The 21,311-nt window shown below is 41.6% G+C and overlaps 1 protein-coding gene across 1 annotated transcript in view; it reads right to left on the bottom strand.

Annotated features, from left to right (window-relative positions):
• LOC122208812 (vomeronasal type-1 receptor 4-like) overlaps positions 1-18,977 on the bottom strand; it is a gene marked incomplete at its 5' end in the record, with an annotated part of 31,120 nt that extends 12,143 nt beyond the window's left edge. Inside the window, 3 exons of the mRNA XM_042920269.1 lie at positions 13,477-13,538; positions 15,436-16,105; positions 18,967-18,977. Of these exons, the coding sequence (XP_042776203.1) occupies positions 13,477-13,538; positions 15,436-16,105; positions 18,967-18,977 (743 nt within the window). The remainder of the gene's footprint in view (positions 1-13,476; positions 13,539-15,435; positions 16,106-18,966) is intronic.
• Positions 18,978-21,311: the final 2,334 nt, after the last annotated feature.

Genomic DNA, 21,311 nt, shown 5'->3' with positions numbered 1-21,311 from the left:
TCTCTCCCTCCCTCCCTCCCTCCCTCTCAAAAATAAATAAACATTTGGGGCACTTGGGTGGCTCAGTTGGTGAAGCATCCAAGTTCGGCTCAGGTCATGATCTCATGGTTGGTGAGTTCAAGCCCTGTGTCAAGCAACTCTGTGCTAATAGCTCAGAGCCTAGAGCCCGCTTTGGATTCGAAGTCTCCCTCTCTCTCATTGCCAACCCCTGCTTGCACTCTCTCTCTCTCTCTCTCTCTCTCTCTCTCATAAATAAATACATAAATAAACAAAAATTTTTAAAATTAAAAAAAAAATAAACATTTAAAGAAAGAAAAAGACAATTTTCATGACTACTCACCTAAGCAGGATAAATAAAGCAACCTTTGACCATTAACCAAGAAGAGAAATAAGCAAGATAAGTCATGAACACAGTAGGGATAATACTTATACAGGCAGACACAGACATAGCTTTGTTTGCAATAGACACAGGACTGATACACATTTGAATTAATCCCCACATTGTCTTTAAGGATACCAAATTGGTGATCCAAAATCTTAATATATATGTAAAAACCTAAAGCGCAATTCTCTAAGGCTGGGGATCCTTCCACAAAACAAGGAAACACATTGTTAGGGAATTGCAAAACAAGAATAAGAAAATCTAACCATCAAAATTCTGAATACAACATAAATATATTATCTCGATATCGCTTCACACACTTCCAACATAAAAGAGAAAAAGGACATAAGACAAGGCTTAGCACAGTGTTCCTCAGAAATATGCAGACTTCCCCCAGACACCCAGGAGCAACAAAGAGCAGCCAGATCATGTAATCTCTCATGGCCCACAGGGAGACCCTGGTCCTCACTGTGGATGCGATGAAAAACTCTAGAGCTGAAGGAGAATCCTTAAAAAACTATACATACAAGGGGCGCCTGGGTGGCTCAGTCGGTTGGGCGTCCAACTTCAGCTCAGGTCACGATCTCGCGGTCTGTGAGTTCGAGCCCCGCGTCAGGCTCTGGGCTGATGGCTCGGAGTCTGGAGCCTGCTTCCGATTCTGTGTCTCCTTCTCTCTCTGCCCCTCCCCCGTTCATGCTCTGTCTCTCTCTGTCTCAAAAATAAATAAATGTTAAAAAAAAAAAAACTATATATACAAGCACGATAAGTGTTGGGCAGATGTCCCTCTGTGACAGCAAGAGACATGAACTTAGTGTTCTCAAAAATCATGTTACTGAAGCAAAGCTGCTCAAACCACATTTTAAGGTGGGGCTTTCTCCCTGACCTTGGACCTCACCTCCATCATCCACTTCATTCATGCCCAGCTACCTGGGTGTGTGGCTACTGTCTCCTTTCTCTTCCCATTCCAGGGCTCCTGCTTTTGCTCCAAAAAGATGACCAGGTCTGGCTTAGAGACAGCAAGTCCTGTTTCTAAGAAAACAAAGAAACAAACAAACAAACAAAAACAAAACATGACTCTCATGACTCTTGCTGGGGATTCTCCAGTTTCTAATCCAGTATTTTGCTCAGGAGAGAAGAGAGGATGTTGTAGAAGGTTCTCAAAAGTGATTCCCCAAAATACTGTTTTCTGACAGCATCTTTAGTACGTTAGAGGAACATTTAAAATTTTCATACCCTGAGTTCCACTTTTGAGTACTAATGAGTTAAAAAAAAAAAAAAAAAGGTAAAAAACTAGTGAGTAAAAAACAAAACAAAACAAAACAAAACACTGGACTTTAAGAGGCGGAAAACAATAGGGGCGCCTGGATGGCTCAGTCAGTTAAGCGGCCAACTTTGGCTCAGGTCATGATGTCACGGGTTTGAGCCCTGAATCAGGCTCTGCACTGCTGGTGTGGAGCCTGCTTGGGATTCTCTCTCTCTCTCTCTCTGCCCCTTCCTTGTGTGCACTCTCTCTCTCTCCCTCTCAAAAATAAACAAACTTTGGGGCGCCTGGGTGGCTCAGTCGGTTAAACGTCCGACTTCGGCTCAGGTCACGACCTCGCGGTCCGTGAGTTCGAGCCCCGCATCGGGCTCTGTGCTGACCACTCAGAGCCTGGAGCCTGTTTCAGATTCTGTGTCTCCCTCTCTCTCTGACCCTCCCCCGTTCATGCTCTGTCTCTCTCTGTCTCAAAAATAAATAAAACGTTAAAAAAAAATTTTTTTAAATAAAATAAAAAAATAAAAAATAAATAAACAAACTTAAAAACAAAAAAGAGAATTTAACTTAGTATTACTCTCTATTATAGTTTCTAACTCTGAGGAAAGGTGATATAAGATCCACAGAAATACTGTAGATACTATATTTTTATGAAACATAAACTATAAAATTAAGGCACCAACACAGACATATACACTTTGAGTGCATGAAAAGTGTGTATGATTCTCAAGTGAAAAAGTCGTGAGGAGTTAGAAGTGTACTTCTCCAATGTTATATGTATAACAACGAACTGGAGACCTTGTTAATACTTATATTCTGATTCACAAATTTTGAGGTGGTTCCTGAGTTTCCACATTTTTTTTTGTATTTTTTTTTTAATTTTAATGTTTTTATTTATTTTTGAGACAGAGAGAGACAGAGCATGAGCAGGGTAGGAGCAGAGAGAGAGGGAGACACAGAATCCGAAGCAGGCTCCAGGCTCTGAGCTGTCAGCACAGAGCCCGACGCGGGGTTCAAACTCACGAACGGTGAGATCGTGACCTGAGCCGAAGTCGGACGCCAAACCAACTGAGCCACCCAGGCGCCCCTAACATTTTTTTAAATCTTATTGAAGTAATCTCTACACCCAACATGGGGCTTGAACTCAGCACACTGAGACCAAGAGTCACATGCTCCACTGAGGCAACCAGGTGCCCCTCCACATTTCTACTTCTGGTCCAAGAGCCACACTTTTGAATAACAAAGAGATCAGAGAATCATGGATGACTTTCAAGTGAAAGGGTACTGTGAAAATTAAAAGTTCTTTTTTTTTAACGTTTTTATTTTATTTTTTGAGAGACAGCGTGAGCAGGGGTACAGGCAGAGAGAGAGGAAAACACAGACTTCAAAGCAGGCTCCAGGTTCTGACCTGTCAGCACTGAGCCCAACAAGGGCTGGAACCCACAAATGCAAGATCATGACGTGAGCTGAAGTCAGACCACTCAACCGAGCCACCCAGGTGTCCCCCCTTTTTTTTCTTTTAAAGTAGGCTCCACGCCCAACATGGAGCTTGAACTCACAACCCTGAGCTGAAGAGTCGCACACTCTACCAACTGAGCCAGTCAGGTGTCCTGGAAATTACAAGTTCTAATATCAAGAATGGAAACAACAATCCTTCTTGAACATGTACTATGTACTAGATATCGTTCTAACAGCTTTTCATAAATTAAGCCATAAAACCACAAAAATGATCTATGAGAGCAAAGTGGTATTATTCTTCATGACTCAAAAGAATATCTTGGCAAACTGTCAGTAATTGTAGAACCTGAGCATTACCCCAGATTATCTGACCTTGAATTTGTCTAAGTGGAGCATACAACTATAGAGGACGACCCTAAAATAATGTTCGTAACAGGTTTTGAAACTGAGTAAAGTATTGGAAAAAATTTAAGAAGGTACCAATACAGAATTGATCAATTAAAAAGAGATAAAAGACACTAAAAGTTAAATTTTTAAAGATTAAAAATGGCTGGCTGTCTCACTTGGTAGAGCATGCAATTCTTGATCTGGAGATCGTGACTTCCAGCCCCACATTGGGGGTAGAGATGACATAAAAAATAAAATATTCTTCAAAAATTAAAAAATATATATGGGCCTATGTGGCTTACTTGGTTAAGTGTCCAACTTTTGATTTTGGCTGAGGTCATGATCTCACTATCATGAGACTGAGCCCCACATCAGGCCCAGTGTGGAGCTCAGAGCCTGATTGGGATTCTCTCTCTCTCCCACTTTCTCTCTGCCCTTCCCCTGCTTGTGCACTCTCTCCCTCTCCAAATAAATAAATAAACCTTTTAAAAAATAAATTAATTAAAAAATTTAAAATATATTAAAAAGGGATGGTGTCAAAAATTTTCATTGTCATTGAAATAAAGAATTTTTTTTAATTTTATTTTTTATTTTTTAAAATTTACATCCAAATTAGTTAGCATATAGTGCAACAATGATTTCAGGAGTAGATTCCTTAGTGCCCCTTACCCATTTAGCCCATTCCCCCACCCACAACCCCTCTCGTAACCCTCAGTTTGTTCTCCATATTTATGAGTCTCTTCTGTTTTGTCCCCCTCCCTGTTTTTATATTATTTTTGTTTTCTTTCCCTTATATTCATCTTTTTTGTCTCTTAAAGTCCTCATATGAGTGAAGCCATATGATTTTTGTCTTTCTCTGACTAATTTCACTTAGCATAATACCCTCCAGTTCCATCCACATACTTGCAAATGGCAAGATTTCATTCTTTTTGATTGCCCAGTAATACTCTGTTGTATATATATGCCACACCTTCTTTATCCATTCATCCATCGATGGACATTTGGGCTCTTTCCATACTCTGGCTATTGTTGATAGTGCTGCTGTAAACATGGGGGTGCATGTGTCCCTACGAAACAGCACACCTGTATCCTGTGGATAAATGCTTAGTAGTGCAATTGCTGCGTCGTAGGGTAGTTCTATTTTTAGTTTTTTGAGGAACCTCCATACTGTTTTCCAGAGTGGCTGCACCAGCTTGCATTCCCAAAAGTAAAGAAATATTTTTAATTGCTTGAAACTTATACATCTATTTCTGGATGATGATTTTTTTTTTTTTTTTGGTCTAATAAACACACTCTGGAGACACACATTGATAGAACTAAAACAGCTATTGTTTCTGAGTCTTGTGTTTCTTTGAAAGTTTTTGTTTCATTTATCCTTTGTGCTAAGCTATATTTTACAGTTTTAAGACAGTAGAGCTTATATTAATTATGCAATTCTTGTTTTTGTTTTCTGCAGCAAAGGAGAAGTGATAAAGAAGAGGAGGTCTCTGACATGAGTGCGGAATACAACGGAAACTTAGACCTGATTAAAGACCAAGACCTGATTAAAACCTTCACTTGTGGGATGGAGCACCTGGGTGGCTCAGTCGGTTAAGCGTCTGACTCCAGCTCAGGTCATGATCTCACGGTTTGTGGGTTGGAGCCCCATGTCAGGCTCTATGTTGACAGCTCAGAGCCTGGAGCCTTCTTCGGATTCTGTGTCTCCCTCTCTCTCTGCCCCTCTGCCACTCATGCTCTGTCTCTTTCTCAAAAACAAATATACATTAAAAAAAAACAAAACAAAAAAACCCTTCACTTGCAAAAGCCAGTATGTCTGGCCAACAGAGAAGGAATCCTTTATTAGCCAAAGCAAACTACAAGCAAGGTTTAACTGAGAAGAAATGGGAGTTTCCAGATTAAATGAGGTGATTTATGAGTACCTCATAGTATATCCCAAGATATTTATTTTTTAAAATTTTTTTTATTTATTTTGAGAGAAAGAGAGCAGAGGCGGGGCAGAGAGACAGAGAGAGACTGAGAATCCCAAGCAGTCTCTATGCTGTCAACACAGAACCTGAAGTGTCTCGACCTCATGAACCTCGAGATCATGACCTGAGCCAAAACCAAGAGTCAGACACTCAACTGAATGAGCTACCCAGGTGCCCCAGAAATGTTTAGTTTTAATGAAGTTTAGCTTATAAATTGGGGTGCCTCGGTAGTTCAGTCGGTTGAGCGTCTGTCTTCCGCTCAGGTCATGATCTCACAGTTTGTGAGTTCGAGCCCCACATCGAGCTGGCTGCTGTCAGACTGTCAGTGCAGAGCCTGCTTTGGATCCTCTGTTCCCCTCTCTCTCTCCCTCCCCCACTTGTGCTCTCCCAAAAATAAATAAATATTAATAAATAATTTCATTCATGCATTGTCTCTAGTGTTTTACTTAAAAAGCATTCATTATAGGGGCGCCTGGGTGGCTCAGTTGGTTAAGCGTCCGACTTCGGCTCAGGTCACGATCTCGCACTCTGTGAGTTCGGGCCCCGCATCGGGCTCTGGGCTGACAGCTCAGAGCCTGGAGCCTGTTTCGGATTCTGTGTCTTCCTCTCTCTCTGGCCCTCCCCTGCTCACACTCTGTCTCACTCTCTCTTAAAAATAAATAAACATTAAAAAAATTAAAAAAAAAAATAAATAAATAAAATAAAAAGCATTCATTATATATCCAAGGTTATCAAGGTTTTCTCCAGTTATGTATGCAGAGTTTTGTTATTTTTCACTCTACATTTAGGTCTGTGTCCATTTTGAGTTAATTTTGGTTTTGCTATTGTTGTTGTTGTTTATTTATTTTGAGAAAGAAAGAGAGAGAGCAAGTAGGGGAGGGGCAGAGGGGGAGGGAGAGAGAATCCTAAGCAGCCTCCAAGCTGTCAGTGCTTGGAGCCAGCAGGACACGGGGCTCGAACTCACAAACTGTAAGAGCATGACCTGAGCTGAAACCAAGAGTCCGATGCTTAACCAACTGAACCACCCAGGTGCCCTGTTGAATTCGTTTTTGTGAAGGGTGTAAGGTCAGTTTCTAGATTCATTTTCCTTCACGCAGATATTCAGTTCTTTCAATACCATTTGCTCAAAAGACCATCTTTCCTCCACTGTTATTTTCTTTGCTTCATTGTGAAAGATGAGTTGACTGCATTTACGAGGGGTCTCTTTCTAGGTTCTCTATTCTGTTCCATTGATCTATTGGTCTATTCTTTTTTAAGTTTTTATTTTAGTTCCGGTTAGTTAACATACAGTGATATGTTGGTTTCAGGTATACAATATTCAACACTTCCATACATCCCTGGGTACTCATCACAATAAGCTCATTCCTCTACCAGGTTGTTCTTCCACTAACATAGCCTTGTGTTGATTACTCCAGCTTTATAAGTCTTGAAGCCACATGGTGTCAGGCCTCCAACTTTGTTCTTCTCCTTCCATACTGCGTTGGCTATTCTGGGTCTGTTGTCTCCGCACCTGGGTGGCTCAGTCAGTTAAGCGGCCAACTTTAGCCCAGGTCATGATCTCACTGTTTGTGAGTTCAAGCCTCACGTTGGGCTCTGTGCTGACAGCTCAGAGCCTGGAGCGTGCTTCGGATTCTTTGTCTCCCTTTCTCTCTGCCCCTCCCCTGCTTGCACTCTGTCTCTGTTTCTCTCTCTCTCTCTCAAAAATAAAAATAAACATTAAATTTTTTTTTTAAAAAATGTGAGTATACTTAATGCCACCTAATTGCAAATTTGACAGGCTTTAGAATGGGGATTTGTGGTTTCCAGTTCCACATATAAGGATCTTGAAAGTTGCCATTTCATTCTAACAAAGGTAAAAAACTGAACAGATTAAAAATAACTCTTCTTGGACCCATAAAAGAAGGGAGGACATGGGGCAAACTGCTTTCCCCAAGACTGGATTGACAATTCCATATTTACATCATTTCTCTCTTCTCCCGTTCTACTAGAAGCAGCCAGGAGGAAACAGACTATTGTTTTGACACTTTGCTTACACCTTTCCTCGGCCAAAGATCCAATTCCATCGCTCCCAAGGTCTACCCTGTACAAAACACCAGGACAGGAACACAATTCAGCCAAGTGCTTTCCATATTGTAACAACAACACCTCTCCTCCAGCTTCCAATAAAGCGTTCCTCATGTCTGTCTGGGACCCCGCCAGAACTGCCTCTGCTGTCTGTATTTCCACTGAGGTGTTCTCAAGAAGACTAAGGTCCCCTCTACAGTCTCCCCTTCTCTTTTGAGCTGTCACCAGAATCGCCCTTCCTGGTCCTTTCGTGCTGATGCAGGCTTTTTCTACCCTGCTCTCCCACAGTCTTCCAGCCCCCATCCATCATGCTGTTCCCATGCCACAGGTTTAGGGATGTTTCACAGGTGTACCCCAATTCTCATTACCAATTTTTGTCTTAGTCTATTTCATCTGCTAAAACAGAATGCCAGAGACTGGGTAGTTTATCAACAACAGACTTCTTTTTTTTTTTTGTCATAGGGGTAGAGGCCGGGAAGTCCGAGATCAAGACACCGGCAGATTCAGTGTCTGGTGAGAACCCATTTTCTGGTTTATAGACAGAATTTTCTGGCTAGGTACTCAAATGATGGAGGGGCAAGGGAGCTTCCCTAGGCCATTTTTATAAGGGTACTAACGCCACTCATGAGGTCTCTGCCCTCATGACCTAGTCACCTCCTAAAGGCTTCACCTCTTCATGTCATCAAGGTGGGAGTTAGGTTTTACCATATAAAATCAGGTGGGACACAAATATTCAGACCAGAGCAGGGTACCAAAGAGAAAATAGATTTTTCCTTTACTGCTGGAAGGTTCAAACACTGTAGGTTTTTACTTAGTCCCAATAACCTTTAATTGGTAACCAAGACTTTCAATTTTGCCATGTTTTACTGGCTACTCTACTGGCAGAGATGTCATAACATCCTAGACAGGGTATTGACTGAACCTCCAGAACTACCAACAAAGAGAAGATCATCTAAACAGTGAAAAATTTGCCTCTCAAAGGATGGAGGCACCCATGCTAAATTCTGCTGTGTCCATCACTGGCATGTGGCAGAAGATTTGGTCTTACCAACACTTCTCTCCTTGCACGTCTCTCTAATGAGAATACTTCCCTCTAAACCTTGTAAGACAGGGAAATATATAGTGCAACCCATCAATGTCTACTATAATTCTAAAGCAGGAACAGTAACAGGATGTTGAATGCATCCAAAGGATTCTGTCTATACTGTTATGGGAGCTTCCTTCCCAAACCCGATCACTCGAATTTGAGTTATTTTTTTCTAAGGGAGTGCGACGTATTTTAATTCAGAGAGTCAGGTCCTGCAGCAATATTACACTTTCCTTTGGGCAAGTATTTGGGAGGGATTCAAGGGACTGTGTGAGGCTACCACAGGGTCTGCCCAGGATGCTAGGGAGATTTCATTCTCCTTTGGCTCTTCACCCTAAGATCCCTGCTGCCTTCTTTATCTTACAGCTCCTCGTGTCTAGAGAGTAATCAGGACCACGGGCTTTGCTCCATCCATGAAAGTAACCTGCAGACTTGGTGCTTCCAGACCCCCCTGTACCTAATGTCCCCTCCCTCTGCAGCATCACAGAGAACAAGATGGTGACATGGGTACCTGTTGTGAAAAAAGAGACAAGAGGACCAAACTGGGGTCACTTATGCTCAGCCCCACATTCCCAAACCAAGACTTAATCCCTAACTTAATTGCAGTTTCAGCCTCTCCCAGCAATGGGATCTGAAACCCGTCAGTGTGGAATCACTTGTTCGGCACTAGTGAAGTGCCCTACCGTTACTTAAAGAAAGGTGGCCTTGCCACACCAATCCACTCTGTGTTTGTACAACTTCCTTGTCCTGCTCTCTCCTGCCTAGAAGTCTTTTATTTTGTACAGCTCCTCAGCGCTCCTTTCTATTTGCTGGATGATGATGCCCAATTCACGTACCATAAAATAATATCTTTTAAATTGTGTTTGAATGGTTGAATTGTGGTTTTTTAAATTAATTTTGAGAGAGAGAGCACGTGTGCACGCGCACGAGCAAGGGAAGGACAGAAAGAGAGGGGCAGGGGAGAGAGCAAATCCCAAGCAGGCCCCATTCTGCCAGCACAGAGCCTGATGCAGGGCTTGAACTCATGAACCGTGAGATCATGACTTGAGCCGAAATCAAGAGTCAGACACGGGGTGCCTGGGTGGCTCAGTCAGTTAAGCGTCTGACTTCAGCTCAGGTCATGATCTCATGGTTTATGGGTTCCAGCCTCACATTGGGCTCTGTGCTGACAGCTCGGAGCCTGGAGCCTGCTTCGGATTGTGTCTCCCTCTCTCTGCCCCTCCCCCACTCGTGTGCCATCTCAAAAACAAATAAACATGAAAAAAAGAGAGAAGCTTAAACCAACTGAGTCACCCAGGTGCCCCTGAATTTTGTTTTTTAACAGTACAGATGGCAGTAATAGGACCATAGGAAAGTTCTGACAGCTTTGGGGACAATGAGAAACACAGGCATGGGTCCCTGCGAACCCTCTGACCTCTCTCTCTTCCTGACCATTTTCGAGGGCCGTAGATAAATTCTCTCAGTTCTGAGCTCCTCCCTCTGCATCAAGTTCTCATTCTAATTGGCTTCCTAGTTCAGGGAAGGCGAACTTGAGTTAGCAAATTGTTTCACCCAGAACCCAAGCCCCCAAGGCTTGGTTCAGTCCACAGTGTCCCATTTGATTGGAATCCTGGTCCACAAATATTTGGCAGTGTCTAAGAGAAATGAAAAGATGAAAATCTATGACCCAAAGATTTCACTACTATTCCTACTACTATGTACTGAATATAGATTCATACGTGTATCAATGTCTCACCAAAACACAAGTTCTAGGATTTACATACCAGCACTATTTCTAACAGCCACAAGCTGAAAACAACTCACTTGCCCATAAACGGTAGAATAATTACTTTTTTAATATTTATTTATTTTTGGGAGAGCGCAAGCCAGGGAGGGGCAGGGTGAGAGGGACAGAGGATCCAAAGCAAGCTCTGAACCATCAGACCAGGGCTGATGTGGGGCTCAAACTCACAAACTGCAAGATCATGACCTGAGCCAAAGTCAGATGCTCAACCAACTGAGCCACCCAGGCACCCCACAGAATAATTAAATCAATAGTTTAATGTTCACACAATGGAATACTACACAATAATGGCAATGTAAGGTTCATGCAATGGTATAGATAAATTCACAAACACCATATTGAATAAAAAAAGATAAATAGAAAAGAGTTCATGCTGTACCATACCATTTATATAAAATGAAACACAGGAGAAACTGATCTGTGTTTTTAGAGGCTAGAATAGTGTTCACCCTTGGGGTGGTGACTGAGAAGGAGAACCAGGGACTTCTGAGTGTTAACAATTTTCTGTATCTTTATCTGGGAGTTACATACAGAAGCATATGCAGATTCTGGAATTTCTTATATTTGCTGCGTACTTAGGACCTGTGCGCATGTCTTTGTTTTTTAAAAGGTATCACAAATTCTAAAAAACGGGTCTGGGAGAAGCACCTGTGTGACTTAGTAGGTGGAGCATGTGACTCTTGATCTCAGAGTTGTGAGTTCAAGTCCCAGGTTGGATGTAGAAATTACTTAAAAATAAAATCTTAAAAAAAGAAAGAAATCAATGTAGAAGAGTTAAGATAGAAAAACAAAACGGGGCGCCTAGGCAGCTGAGTCTGTTAAGTGTCCAATGTTGGCTCAGGTCATGATCTCACAACTTGTGAGTTCAAGCCCTGTGTTGGAGCCTGGAGCCTGCTTTGGATTCTGTGTCTCCCTCTCTCTCTGCCCCTCCCCCACTCACTCTCTGTCTCTCTCTGTCTCTCTCTCTCTCTCTCTCAAAAATAAATAAATTTTTTAAAAAAGAAAAACAAGACAATAGACTAGATTCAATGTAAAGCACACAATAAGAAGGTAATTCTAAACCTACATATGTATATCCATTACCATATGAAACACAGGAATTGCTCCTGTTAAAGTCAAACTTTTTTTTTTAATTTTTTTTTTTAACGTTTATTTATTTTTGAGACAGAGAGAGACAGAGCATGAATGGGGGAGGGTCAGAGAGAGGGAGACACAGAATCTGAAACAGGCTCCAGGATCTGAGTTGTCAGCACAGACCCCAACGCGGGGCTCGAACTCACAAACTGCGAGATCATGACCTGAGCCGAAGTCGGCCGCTTAACCGACTGAGCCACCCAGGTGCCCCTAAACTTTTTAAAAATTATATGCAATTAGATTTTTTTCATGGATATAAATTATAAGAATTAAACTAGAGAAATGGAAAATAGGTTCTACATAATTTTAAACAGTGAAACAATTAGCATAGATTTTAAGATGAAAGCATTTTGCCATTATTGAAATCAGTATTATTTTTAAATTCCTTAATGAATAATACCGCAATACTATTGAGTGATAGGAAACAATTATATGCATACGTATATGTGTGTATGTATATACGTGTGTATATACACATGATTACATTTATATGAATACCATGTATATATATATTTATATATACATATACACAAAAACATATATATACTAACATAGTATATATGTATATATTTTCTCCCTTGTGATCTAATATATGGTAGGTATTTTGGTGCTCATGTGAGCTGAAAATATCTTTATTTTGTAGCACAAAGTTCAATATCTATAAGGTCAAATTAACCCTACTGCTTTTAAAAGTGTAGAATCCTTGGGGCGCCTGGGTGGCGCAGTCGGTTAAGCGTCCGACTTCAGCCAGGTCACGATCTCGCGGTCTGTGGGTTCGAGCCCCGCGTCAGGCTCTGGGCTGATGGCTCGGAGCCTGGAGCCTGTTTCCGATTCTGTGTCTCCCTCTCTCTCTGCCCCTCCCCCGTTCATGCTCTGTCTCTCTCTGTCCCAAAAATAAATAAAAAAAAAAAACGTTAAAAGTGTAGAATCCTTGATACTTTGCATCAGTTTCATAATGTAAAGAGAAGTATATGAAAATATTTCCAAAATTAGAAATATCCATTTTTGAAATCTGCAAGCCACACACTCCCCATTTAAAAAACAAAAAACAAAAAAACAGAGGGGTGCCTGGGTGGCTCAGTTGGTTAGGTGTCCGAATTCAGCTCAGGTCATGATCTCATGGTTCATGGTTTCGAGCCCCACATTGGGCTCTGTGCTGACAGCTCGGAGCCTGGAGCCTGCTTCAGATTCTGTGTCACCCTCTCTCTCTCCCCCTCCCCTGCTCCCACTCTGTCTCTCTCTCTCTCTAAAAAATAAATAAACATTAAAATTAATTTTTAAAAATTAAAAAATTCTAAAAAGAAAACAATAGATTCATGGGGTGCCTGTCAGTTAAGCATCTGATTCTTGACTTCAGCTCAGGTCATGATCTCACCATTTGTGAGGGCTCCATGAGTTCAAGCCCTGAGTTAGGCTCTACATTGATAGTGCACAGTCTGCTCAGGATTCTCTCTCTCCTGGGGCGCCTGGGTGGCTCAGTCGGTTAAGTGTCCAACCTCGGCTCAGGTCATGATCTCACATTTCGTGGGTTGGAACCTTGCATTGGGCTCTGTGATGACAGCTCAGAGCCTGGAGCCTGCTTCAAATTCTGCGTCTCCCTCTTTCTCTGCCTCTCTCCTGCTCATAATCTGTCTCTCAAAAATAAATAAATGTTAAAAAATGTTTAAAAAAAGAAAAAGGATTTTCTCTCTCTCCTTCTCTCTCTGCCCCTCCCCTGCTCATGCGCACATGCCCTCCCTCTCCCTCTCAAAATAAACAAATAAACTATATATTAAAAAATAGTGCCTTGCCAGGATTTCTCACACCTGTCAAGGTCCTGAAAACCAAGGAAAGACTCAGAGAGTGTCATAGAGAAGACTGGGGAGACACAATGACAAAGTCTACTGTGATATTCCACACTGGACCTTGGAAGAGAAAAAAGACCAAATGCACCACGGTAACATCCAATGGTAACATTACAGGAGACTGGATAGAAGGCATTTGAGACATCTCTGTATTATCTTCACAACTTTTCTGCAAATCTAAAAGTAAATAAATAAATAAATTAGGGGGGCCCTGGGTGGTTCAGTCAGTTAAGTGTCTGACTTCATCTTGGGTCATGATCTCATTGTTCATGAATTCGAGCCCCGCATCGGGTTCTGTGCTGACAGCTCAGAGCCTAGAGCCTGCTTTGGATTCTGTGTCTCCCTCTCTCTGCCCCTCCCCCACTCAGGCACTGTTCTCTCCCTCTCTCTCTCTCTCTCTCTTTCAAAAATAAATGAACCTAAAAAACTTTTTTAGTGAAAATAAATAAATAAATAAATAAATACTTTTTTTTTTTTTAGAGTAAGCTCTGTGCCCAGCATGGGGCTTGAGCTCACGACCCCAAGATCAAGAGGCACACGCTCTACCAACTAAGCCAGCCGAGCCCCTACAAATGTAAAATTATAAAAAAAAATTTTTTTAACGTTTATTTATTTTTGAGACAGAGAGAGACAGAGCATGAACAGGGGAGGATAAGAGAGAGAAGGAGACACAGAATCTGAAGCAGGCTCCAGGTTCCAAGCTGTCAGCACAGAGCTTGACGCAGGGCTCGAACTCACGGACCTCCAACTCACGGAGCATGAGATCATGACCTGAGCCAAAGTTGGACGCTTAACTGACTGAGCCACCCAGGCACCCCTAAAATTATTTTAAAATAGAACATTTACTTTAAAACTTTGCAGCTTATAATTACAGATAGCTACATTACAATATTTCCCATGTTTGAAACCATAGCCATTTTTTCCTTGAAGGTATTTTAATGCCCTTTGTGATTTCAAAAACAAAATTCATCCTTAACCAGACTCATATCTTTTGCCTCCTCTATTTCTTCAAGCTTAATAGAAAATTCCTCCACAAATGTGTTTCCTCAGGTTGAAAATTCAGGAGTCCATCTTGAAACCTTTTTCTTGTCAACACAGCCAATTGGCATCAAGGTTTTACAGGGCAATCTTCCTTCTACAGACCCTAGCAATGCCTTTATTTTCCCCATGTACCAAATCTCTATTTAATTGTTGCTTCCCACCTGCTGTTCTTTTCAACTTCAGCATCTTTCTGTCTCTTCTTAGTGACCCTATTGCTCATTCTTCCACTGTTTACCTGAAAACATTTTCATATGCTAATCTACACCATAACCACGACTGTGTTTCAAACCACCATGTACCTTAGGAGGAGAGGGACAGAATTTAAAACAAGGCTTTTAATTTCTGCAAGAGCTGAAATGTAACGTTTCTCCTGCTTCACACCCGGCCATTGGCATTAACATCCAGGCCTCTCTTCCTTCTGGATGGATCACCCCACATGCAATTCCTTTTTTAGGGAACTGTCCTTACAATTCCATGCCCAGTTAAGTTTTAGGAAAATTTAATACATCAGATTGAAACTGACACTCAAAAACATTTTCAGTATCTCACATACCTTCACGACTATTTTATCATTGCACGGACTCTGAATTTCTCCACAGCAGTTTTCGATGAACCACACTTATGTAAGTAAGTACATAACACTTTATTTACTACCACTACTAACATTTACTTCTTATTATTAGGACAGAGTCACAGTCTGTCTTATTTACTAGTCTAGCTACGATGACACTGGTTTATAATTGTGCTTGAGGGTTTGGGTGAGAGGATTTCATCAATGACTAAACACAGCCCCAAACAAACCATTTTATATTTTTCTGATGAGATCAGGGAATTCTGTCTTTCTTCCACAGCAGAAAGAGCAGAGCCTGTACACAGTGGGATTACGGCTCATGAGAACAAAGGGCGTGACGGTCGGGAATCCTGTGGTGATTAGTATGGAGGTGGTCACCACCCACCAATTGGGATTATCACAAAGAGCCAGATAAACATAAAACACGAAGGAGAGGGTGTAAAAAGATACAAAGGCGCTTACCAGAACAAGGACGGTGTGGATGCCTCTGGTCTCGGGGGAGGATCTTGGGGAGGCCTTGGTCCTATGAATGTGTTGGACCCGCTGCCTGTGCCTGTTCAGGATGAACACCATTGAGCCACTGGCCCAGGACATGAGCCCCAAACATAAAACATCATGAAAGGCTATCAATGCTGTATACGTGGAGTCTGAGACTTTGTCGTGAAGCGGAGAAGGACAGAACATCATTGTGATGGTTTTGTTACTCCATCTGCCAGTCGCAAACACTGGAAAAATAAAATTTACCAGCATGTGGAGGACCCAGCAGAGGGTATTGAAGGACCCGATGTACTTCAGGGCTTTGGCTTTAAGCTCCGCCCACCTGGACTTTCTGGGGCTGATGGTGATGGCCTGGAAGACACTCAGGAGACAGATGGTGCCAATGGTCACACCCCGGGCCACTCTGTGAATGTATAAAACAAGTTTGCATCCAAAATAATTGAGGAAATGTCTTAACCCAAAAGCTGCCATTGTCCTTGGGATTCCTCTGGAGAGAAGGACCAAGGAGTTGGCTACAGTCAGGTGCCTAAGAATTAAATCGGTTGACCTTGGTTTGCATCCACTGAAGGCAAGGGTCACAGAATGATATAAGAGCGAGAAATTTCCCCAAACTCCAACGACTATCTGGAACAGGAAGATCATTGCAAATTTCAAATCCGCGAAGGCCATTCTGTCGTTTTCCAAGAATTTGACATCAAAATGCACACGCAGAGCTTTTCTGTAAAAACATGAGTTGTGGGCTACATTTTTCATGGAAACAGAAATCCCCAAATCTCCATGTCCAGTTATTCCTCCAAAAAATCCACGTCTGTAATGTATTTTCTTGTGGAGAGATTTACCAAGTTTGATTTGTATCTTACCAGAGCACCTGCATGAGCCACTGTTATTAATGCTTCGCATAGCCTAATATTTAATACTCCCAAATTTGTGAGCTAGAAACTAAAATTATTCTCCTTTTACAGACAAGGGGAATTTAGGTATGGGATAGTTGTAGTGAGGGATCAAACCAAGGAAGCCTCATTACAGTGACATTGGTACTTAATATCATACCACACTCTGTCACAGCTACCTCATTTTGTTTTTTAATATTATGCCATCTATAATATTTCCACATTATTTTGTAGTTGTAGTTAAATACAGTCACATTTTAAATTTACTTTAAGAGTGCCTGGGTGGCTCAGTCAGTTAAGCATCCAACATTTGATTTTGGCTCAGATCATAATCTTGTGGTTCATGAGACTGAGCTCTATGTTGGGCTCTGCACTGACAGTACGGAGCCTGCTTGGAATTCTCTCTCTCCCTCTCTGCACCCCCCTTTTCAAAATAACTATATAAACATTAAAAAAATTGTTTTGTATAAACTTTGTTGTAATAATTTGCCATTTGGTTATGTATTTATTTTATATTCTAACACTTTTGAATGAAAATTCAGTACTCTTAATGAGAGTAGATGCATTGAATGATTTTCCACATTTTGATTTATTTATTTATTTACTTTTGATGTTTATTTATTTATTTTTGAGAGAGAGACAATGCAAGAGCGAGGGAGGGGCAGAGAGACAGGGAGACAGAGGATCTGAAGCAGGCTCACTGCTGAGAGTGCAGAGCCTGATGCAGGGCTCAAACTCATGAACAGTGAGATCATGACCTGAGCCAAAGTCGGATGCTTAACCAACTGAGCCACCCAGGCATCCCCTTTTTAAAAAAATATTGATTGATTGATTGATTGATTGGATTTATTGAACATGGAAAAATATAAAGACATTAAGAGGAAAAACTTCATTTTTTGTCAGGGACTAAGTACAATGGCAGTAATCACAGAAATTATTGCACAAAATTATAGTGTGCCCTAAATCATAGAACATGATATTACTGTAAGTGACAAAACATGTTAGGGTAGAAAGTAATTTAATACTCATTAGAGTATAGGCGACTATAACTTTATTACATTAGAAAAACTAATTGAGGGGCGCCTGGGTGGCTCAGTCGGTTGGGCAACCGACTTCAGCTCAGGTCATGATCTCGAGGTCCATGAGTTCGAGCCCCGCGTCAGGCTCTGTGCTGACAGCTCAGAGCCTGGAGCCTGTTTCGGATTCTGTGTCTCCCTCTCTCTCTGACCTTCCCCCATTCATGCTCTGTTTCTAAAATGAATAAACGTTAAAAAAAATTAAAAAAAAAAGAAAAACTAATTGAAACTTTAACATTTGATTTGGGAAAGATATTAAAATGCAAAAAAAATTATGTGAAATGTGATTTGGGGTCATGAAATCTTTTGCATTCAATAAATTGAAATGGATGAGAGATGAGCAGAGAGAGCCTGGTAATAATATGAAATGGTTTTAAGCCAGAAAAAAATAACACAAGAAATATTTATGCTTTAAAATTGCTGAAGCCCCAATTGTTTTCCTGCTGTCTGAAACCTTCAACTCTGGCATTAAAGGACCTTTCTTAATTTCAGGTGACAAAATCATCTCATCTTGATCAAAAGACCACAGATAGCTTCAGCAGACACACATTTTGCCATCTCCATTAAGGACATCACACACAAATTACAGAGAAAATAATTCTGTTTTAGCAATTGCAATTCAGCCACACTGCTTCTGCTGGGAATTGAGCAAATAAACTAGCTCCATCATACTTATTATGAAGGTATTCTGAACAAGCCTCCCCAAAATGCGCTACTTTGGCATATGGATTAGTTGGAGCCAGAGTCTATAAAACCCAAAGACACAGAAGAGCTTTTACCTTCTCCTTAATGACCTGAAAGAATTTAGATAGGGAGCCTGGCCCAGTAAGGGAACTTTTGTCCGAGAGATCTTTTTTTCTGGAAAACCTATCTGTATGGCAGGGTGAACATCTGCTTACCAAACATCTGCTCTTGCCATTGTCCTGTCTATTACTCTCCTCCCTTTGGAAGCCCCAGGCTCCTATCTCATTCCTTGGCTCAGAGTGGTAAATAAACCTCCATTGCCTGACTTGTTCCCGGAGTCTCATATTCTTAGGGGGCCCGTGTCTGTAACTAAATTTGTTTTCCTTCGGGTGCCTGGGTGGCTCAGCCAGTTAAGCATCCGACTTTGGCTCAGGTCATGATTTCACAGTTTGTGAGTTCAAGCCCCACATCAGGCTCTCTGCTGTCAGCACAAGCCTGCTTTGGATCCTCTGACCTCCTCTCCCTCTGCCCCTCCCTCATTTTCTTGCTCTCTCTCTCTCTCTCTCTCTCCCCCCCACTCTGTCTCTCAAAAACAAATAGACATTAAAAAAATTTTTCTCCTGTTAATCTGTCATGTTCATGTGATTATTAGATCAGCCAAAGAACCTAGAAGGGTAGAAGAAATTTTTTCCTCTCCTCCCCAACAATCATATGCACAGACTTTTCCTGATGTAAGTATGGTCTTTTTGAAGTATTCTCTGTGAACTTTGCACATCATATTAATTATTAGATTAATTTCCAAATTACAGTCTTTGACTACATTAAAATAAAGATTTTTTTTGTAAGTAGGCTCCATGCCCACTGTGGAGCCCAATGTGGGGCTTGAACTCATGACCCTGAGATCAACACCTGAGCTGAGATCAAGAGTCAGATGCTTAACATACTAAGGCACCCAGGCACCCCCCAAAATGAGGATTTTAATGCCACTTGGTCAAATCCCAAGAACCACTTTCAGTGAGGATTTCATTAACTTACATCAGCAGCTGTCTGGGGTTGCTGTTGTAGGACCTGCAGCCTCCAGTCTCCCCACAAATTCAGCCCATGCCTCAGGACTTACCTTCCTTCCAGTGGCTTTGGCACTGGCTCAGTGTTTAGCCCCAAAGAACTGCTTTTTGAGACATGAGCTCCTACGCAGATTTGTGATTCATCATCTTTCCTAGCAGATTCTGCCTCTCAGCTGGAAATTGGAAGTCCTCAACTGACTCCCTCCTGCTACCAAGAACATGGGCTCCATGTGAAGGTCCTGGCAGCCAGTACATGCAGGAGTGGGGCAGCCAACCCCTGAGATATGTGTAGTGATCCTGAGACCTCCCCTCCCCGCAGCACTGCAATTACCACTTCACCTGGAGTGGCAGCGATGGTTCCCACGTGGGGAGCTGAGAATAATTCTGAAAAACATTGCCCTGGTTTTCAGTTCCTGGCAACGATTACAAGTTTCTAGTAAGCGTTTCTAATGAGACCATTGGAGAGTTTGAGAGAGGCTCCCCCTGTGTCATGATTCTTGGGGGCAGACAAAGGCTCACTTGAAGCAGACAGGATATGTTGAAGTCTGAAGCATGAGGAACTGGCAGAGAAATATGTGTGTGTGTGTGTGTGTGTGTGTGTGTATGTGTGTGTGTGTGTGTGTGTGTGTCTCATTGGAGTGCATACTTCCCTAGGGAAATAGTCTATCCAAAATATAATTCTTTATTAATCTTCAGACCCCTGAGTACCACCATTATTTAATTTTAGGCAGAGAAATAGAATCTCACAAAGCACCTGAGAAGGGTTTTCCATTTAGCATGTGCAAAAGGAAGAACATTATACAAATAACTGACTTGAAAAACAAAAACAAGGGGTGCCTGGGTGGCTCAGTCGGTTAAGCGTCCACGTCCGACTCCTGATTTTAGCTCAGGTCATGATCTCATGGTTTGTGAGAGTGAGTCTCATGTCAGGCTCTGAGCTGACAGTGTGGAGCCTGCTTGGGATTCTCTCTCTCCTTCTCTCTCTCTCTGCCCCTCACCCCCTCTCAGAAATAATATAAACAAACATTAAAACAAAACCAAAAACATTTGCTTCATTTGGCCAATTCAATACAAATTAACTAAATGAAATAAAAATTTTCTGGGAAAATATGCTTTGCCATTTTTAAGTAGAGATAGAACTTTTTTTTAATGTTTATTTATTTGTTTTTTTTTTAACGTTTATTTATTTTTGAGACAGAGAGAGACAGAGCATGAACGGGGGAGGGGCAGAGAGAGAGGGAGACACAGAATCAGAAGCAGGCTCCAGGCTCTGAGCCGTCAGCCCAGAGCCCGACGCGGGGCTCGAACTCACAGACCGTGAGATCATGACCTGAGCCGAAGTCGGACGCTCAACCGACTAAGCCACCCAGGCGCCCCTATTTATTTGTTTTTGAGAGAGAGGGAGAGAGCACAAGTAGGGGAGACGCAGAGAAAGAGAGAGAGAGGGGGGTAAACACAGAACACTAAGCAGGCTCCAGGCTCTGAGCTATCAGCACAGGGGCTCGAAACCACCGATCACGAGATCATGACCTGAGCCGAAGTAGGACTCGTAACCGACTGAGCCACCAAGGCCCCCTAGAGATAGAACTTCTAAATAATAAAATATCCATAGAGGAATGAGAGTTTATAAAGCAGTTTCTCACAAACAAACAAACAAACAACAACAACAACAACAACAAAAAAGGATAGGTTGTTTAACAGAAAGTTCTGCAACACATTTAAATATCAAGATGTTGCTATTTATTTAAGAGCATTGCAGAGGAATTAAATTTTCCAAACAAATTTTATAAATCAAATAGAATACCGATACTAATGTGTCACAAAGTTTGTAGCAATACAGGACTACAAAAAGATTCTACATAGGACTACATAGAAACAAGTAAAATATAGCAAACATACTACTACTAATATAATATAAAAATAATATATGGTTTCCTAGGACTTCTATAACAAATTTCCACAAAATTTGGTGGCATAAAACAACAGAAATTTGATCTGGAGTCCTGAGGTTCAAAGCCTAAGTGGCCAGTGGACCATGCCTTTTTTTGTTTTGTTTTGTTTTGTTTTGTTTTGTTTTGTTTTGGACCGTGCTTTATCTGAAGGCTCTAAGGGGGAATACTTTCTTG

The sequence above is a fragment of the Panthera leo genome, chromosome E2 (genome assembly GCF_018350215.1).
Source record: "Panthera leo isolate Ple1 chromosome E2, P.leo_Ple1_pat1.1, whole genome shotgun sequence".
Classification (NCBI taxonomy): Eukaryota; Metazoa; Chordata; class Mammalia; order Carnivora; family Felidae; genus Panthera; species Panthera leo.
This window is presented reverse-complemented; position numbering and strand designations above follow the sequence as displayed.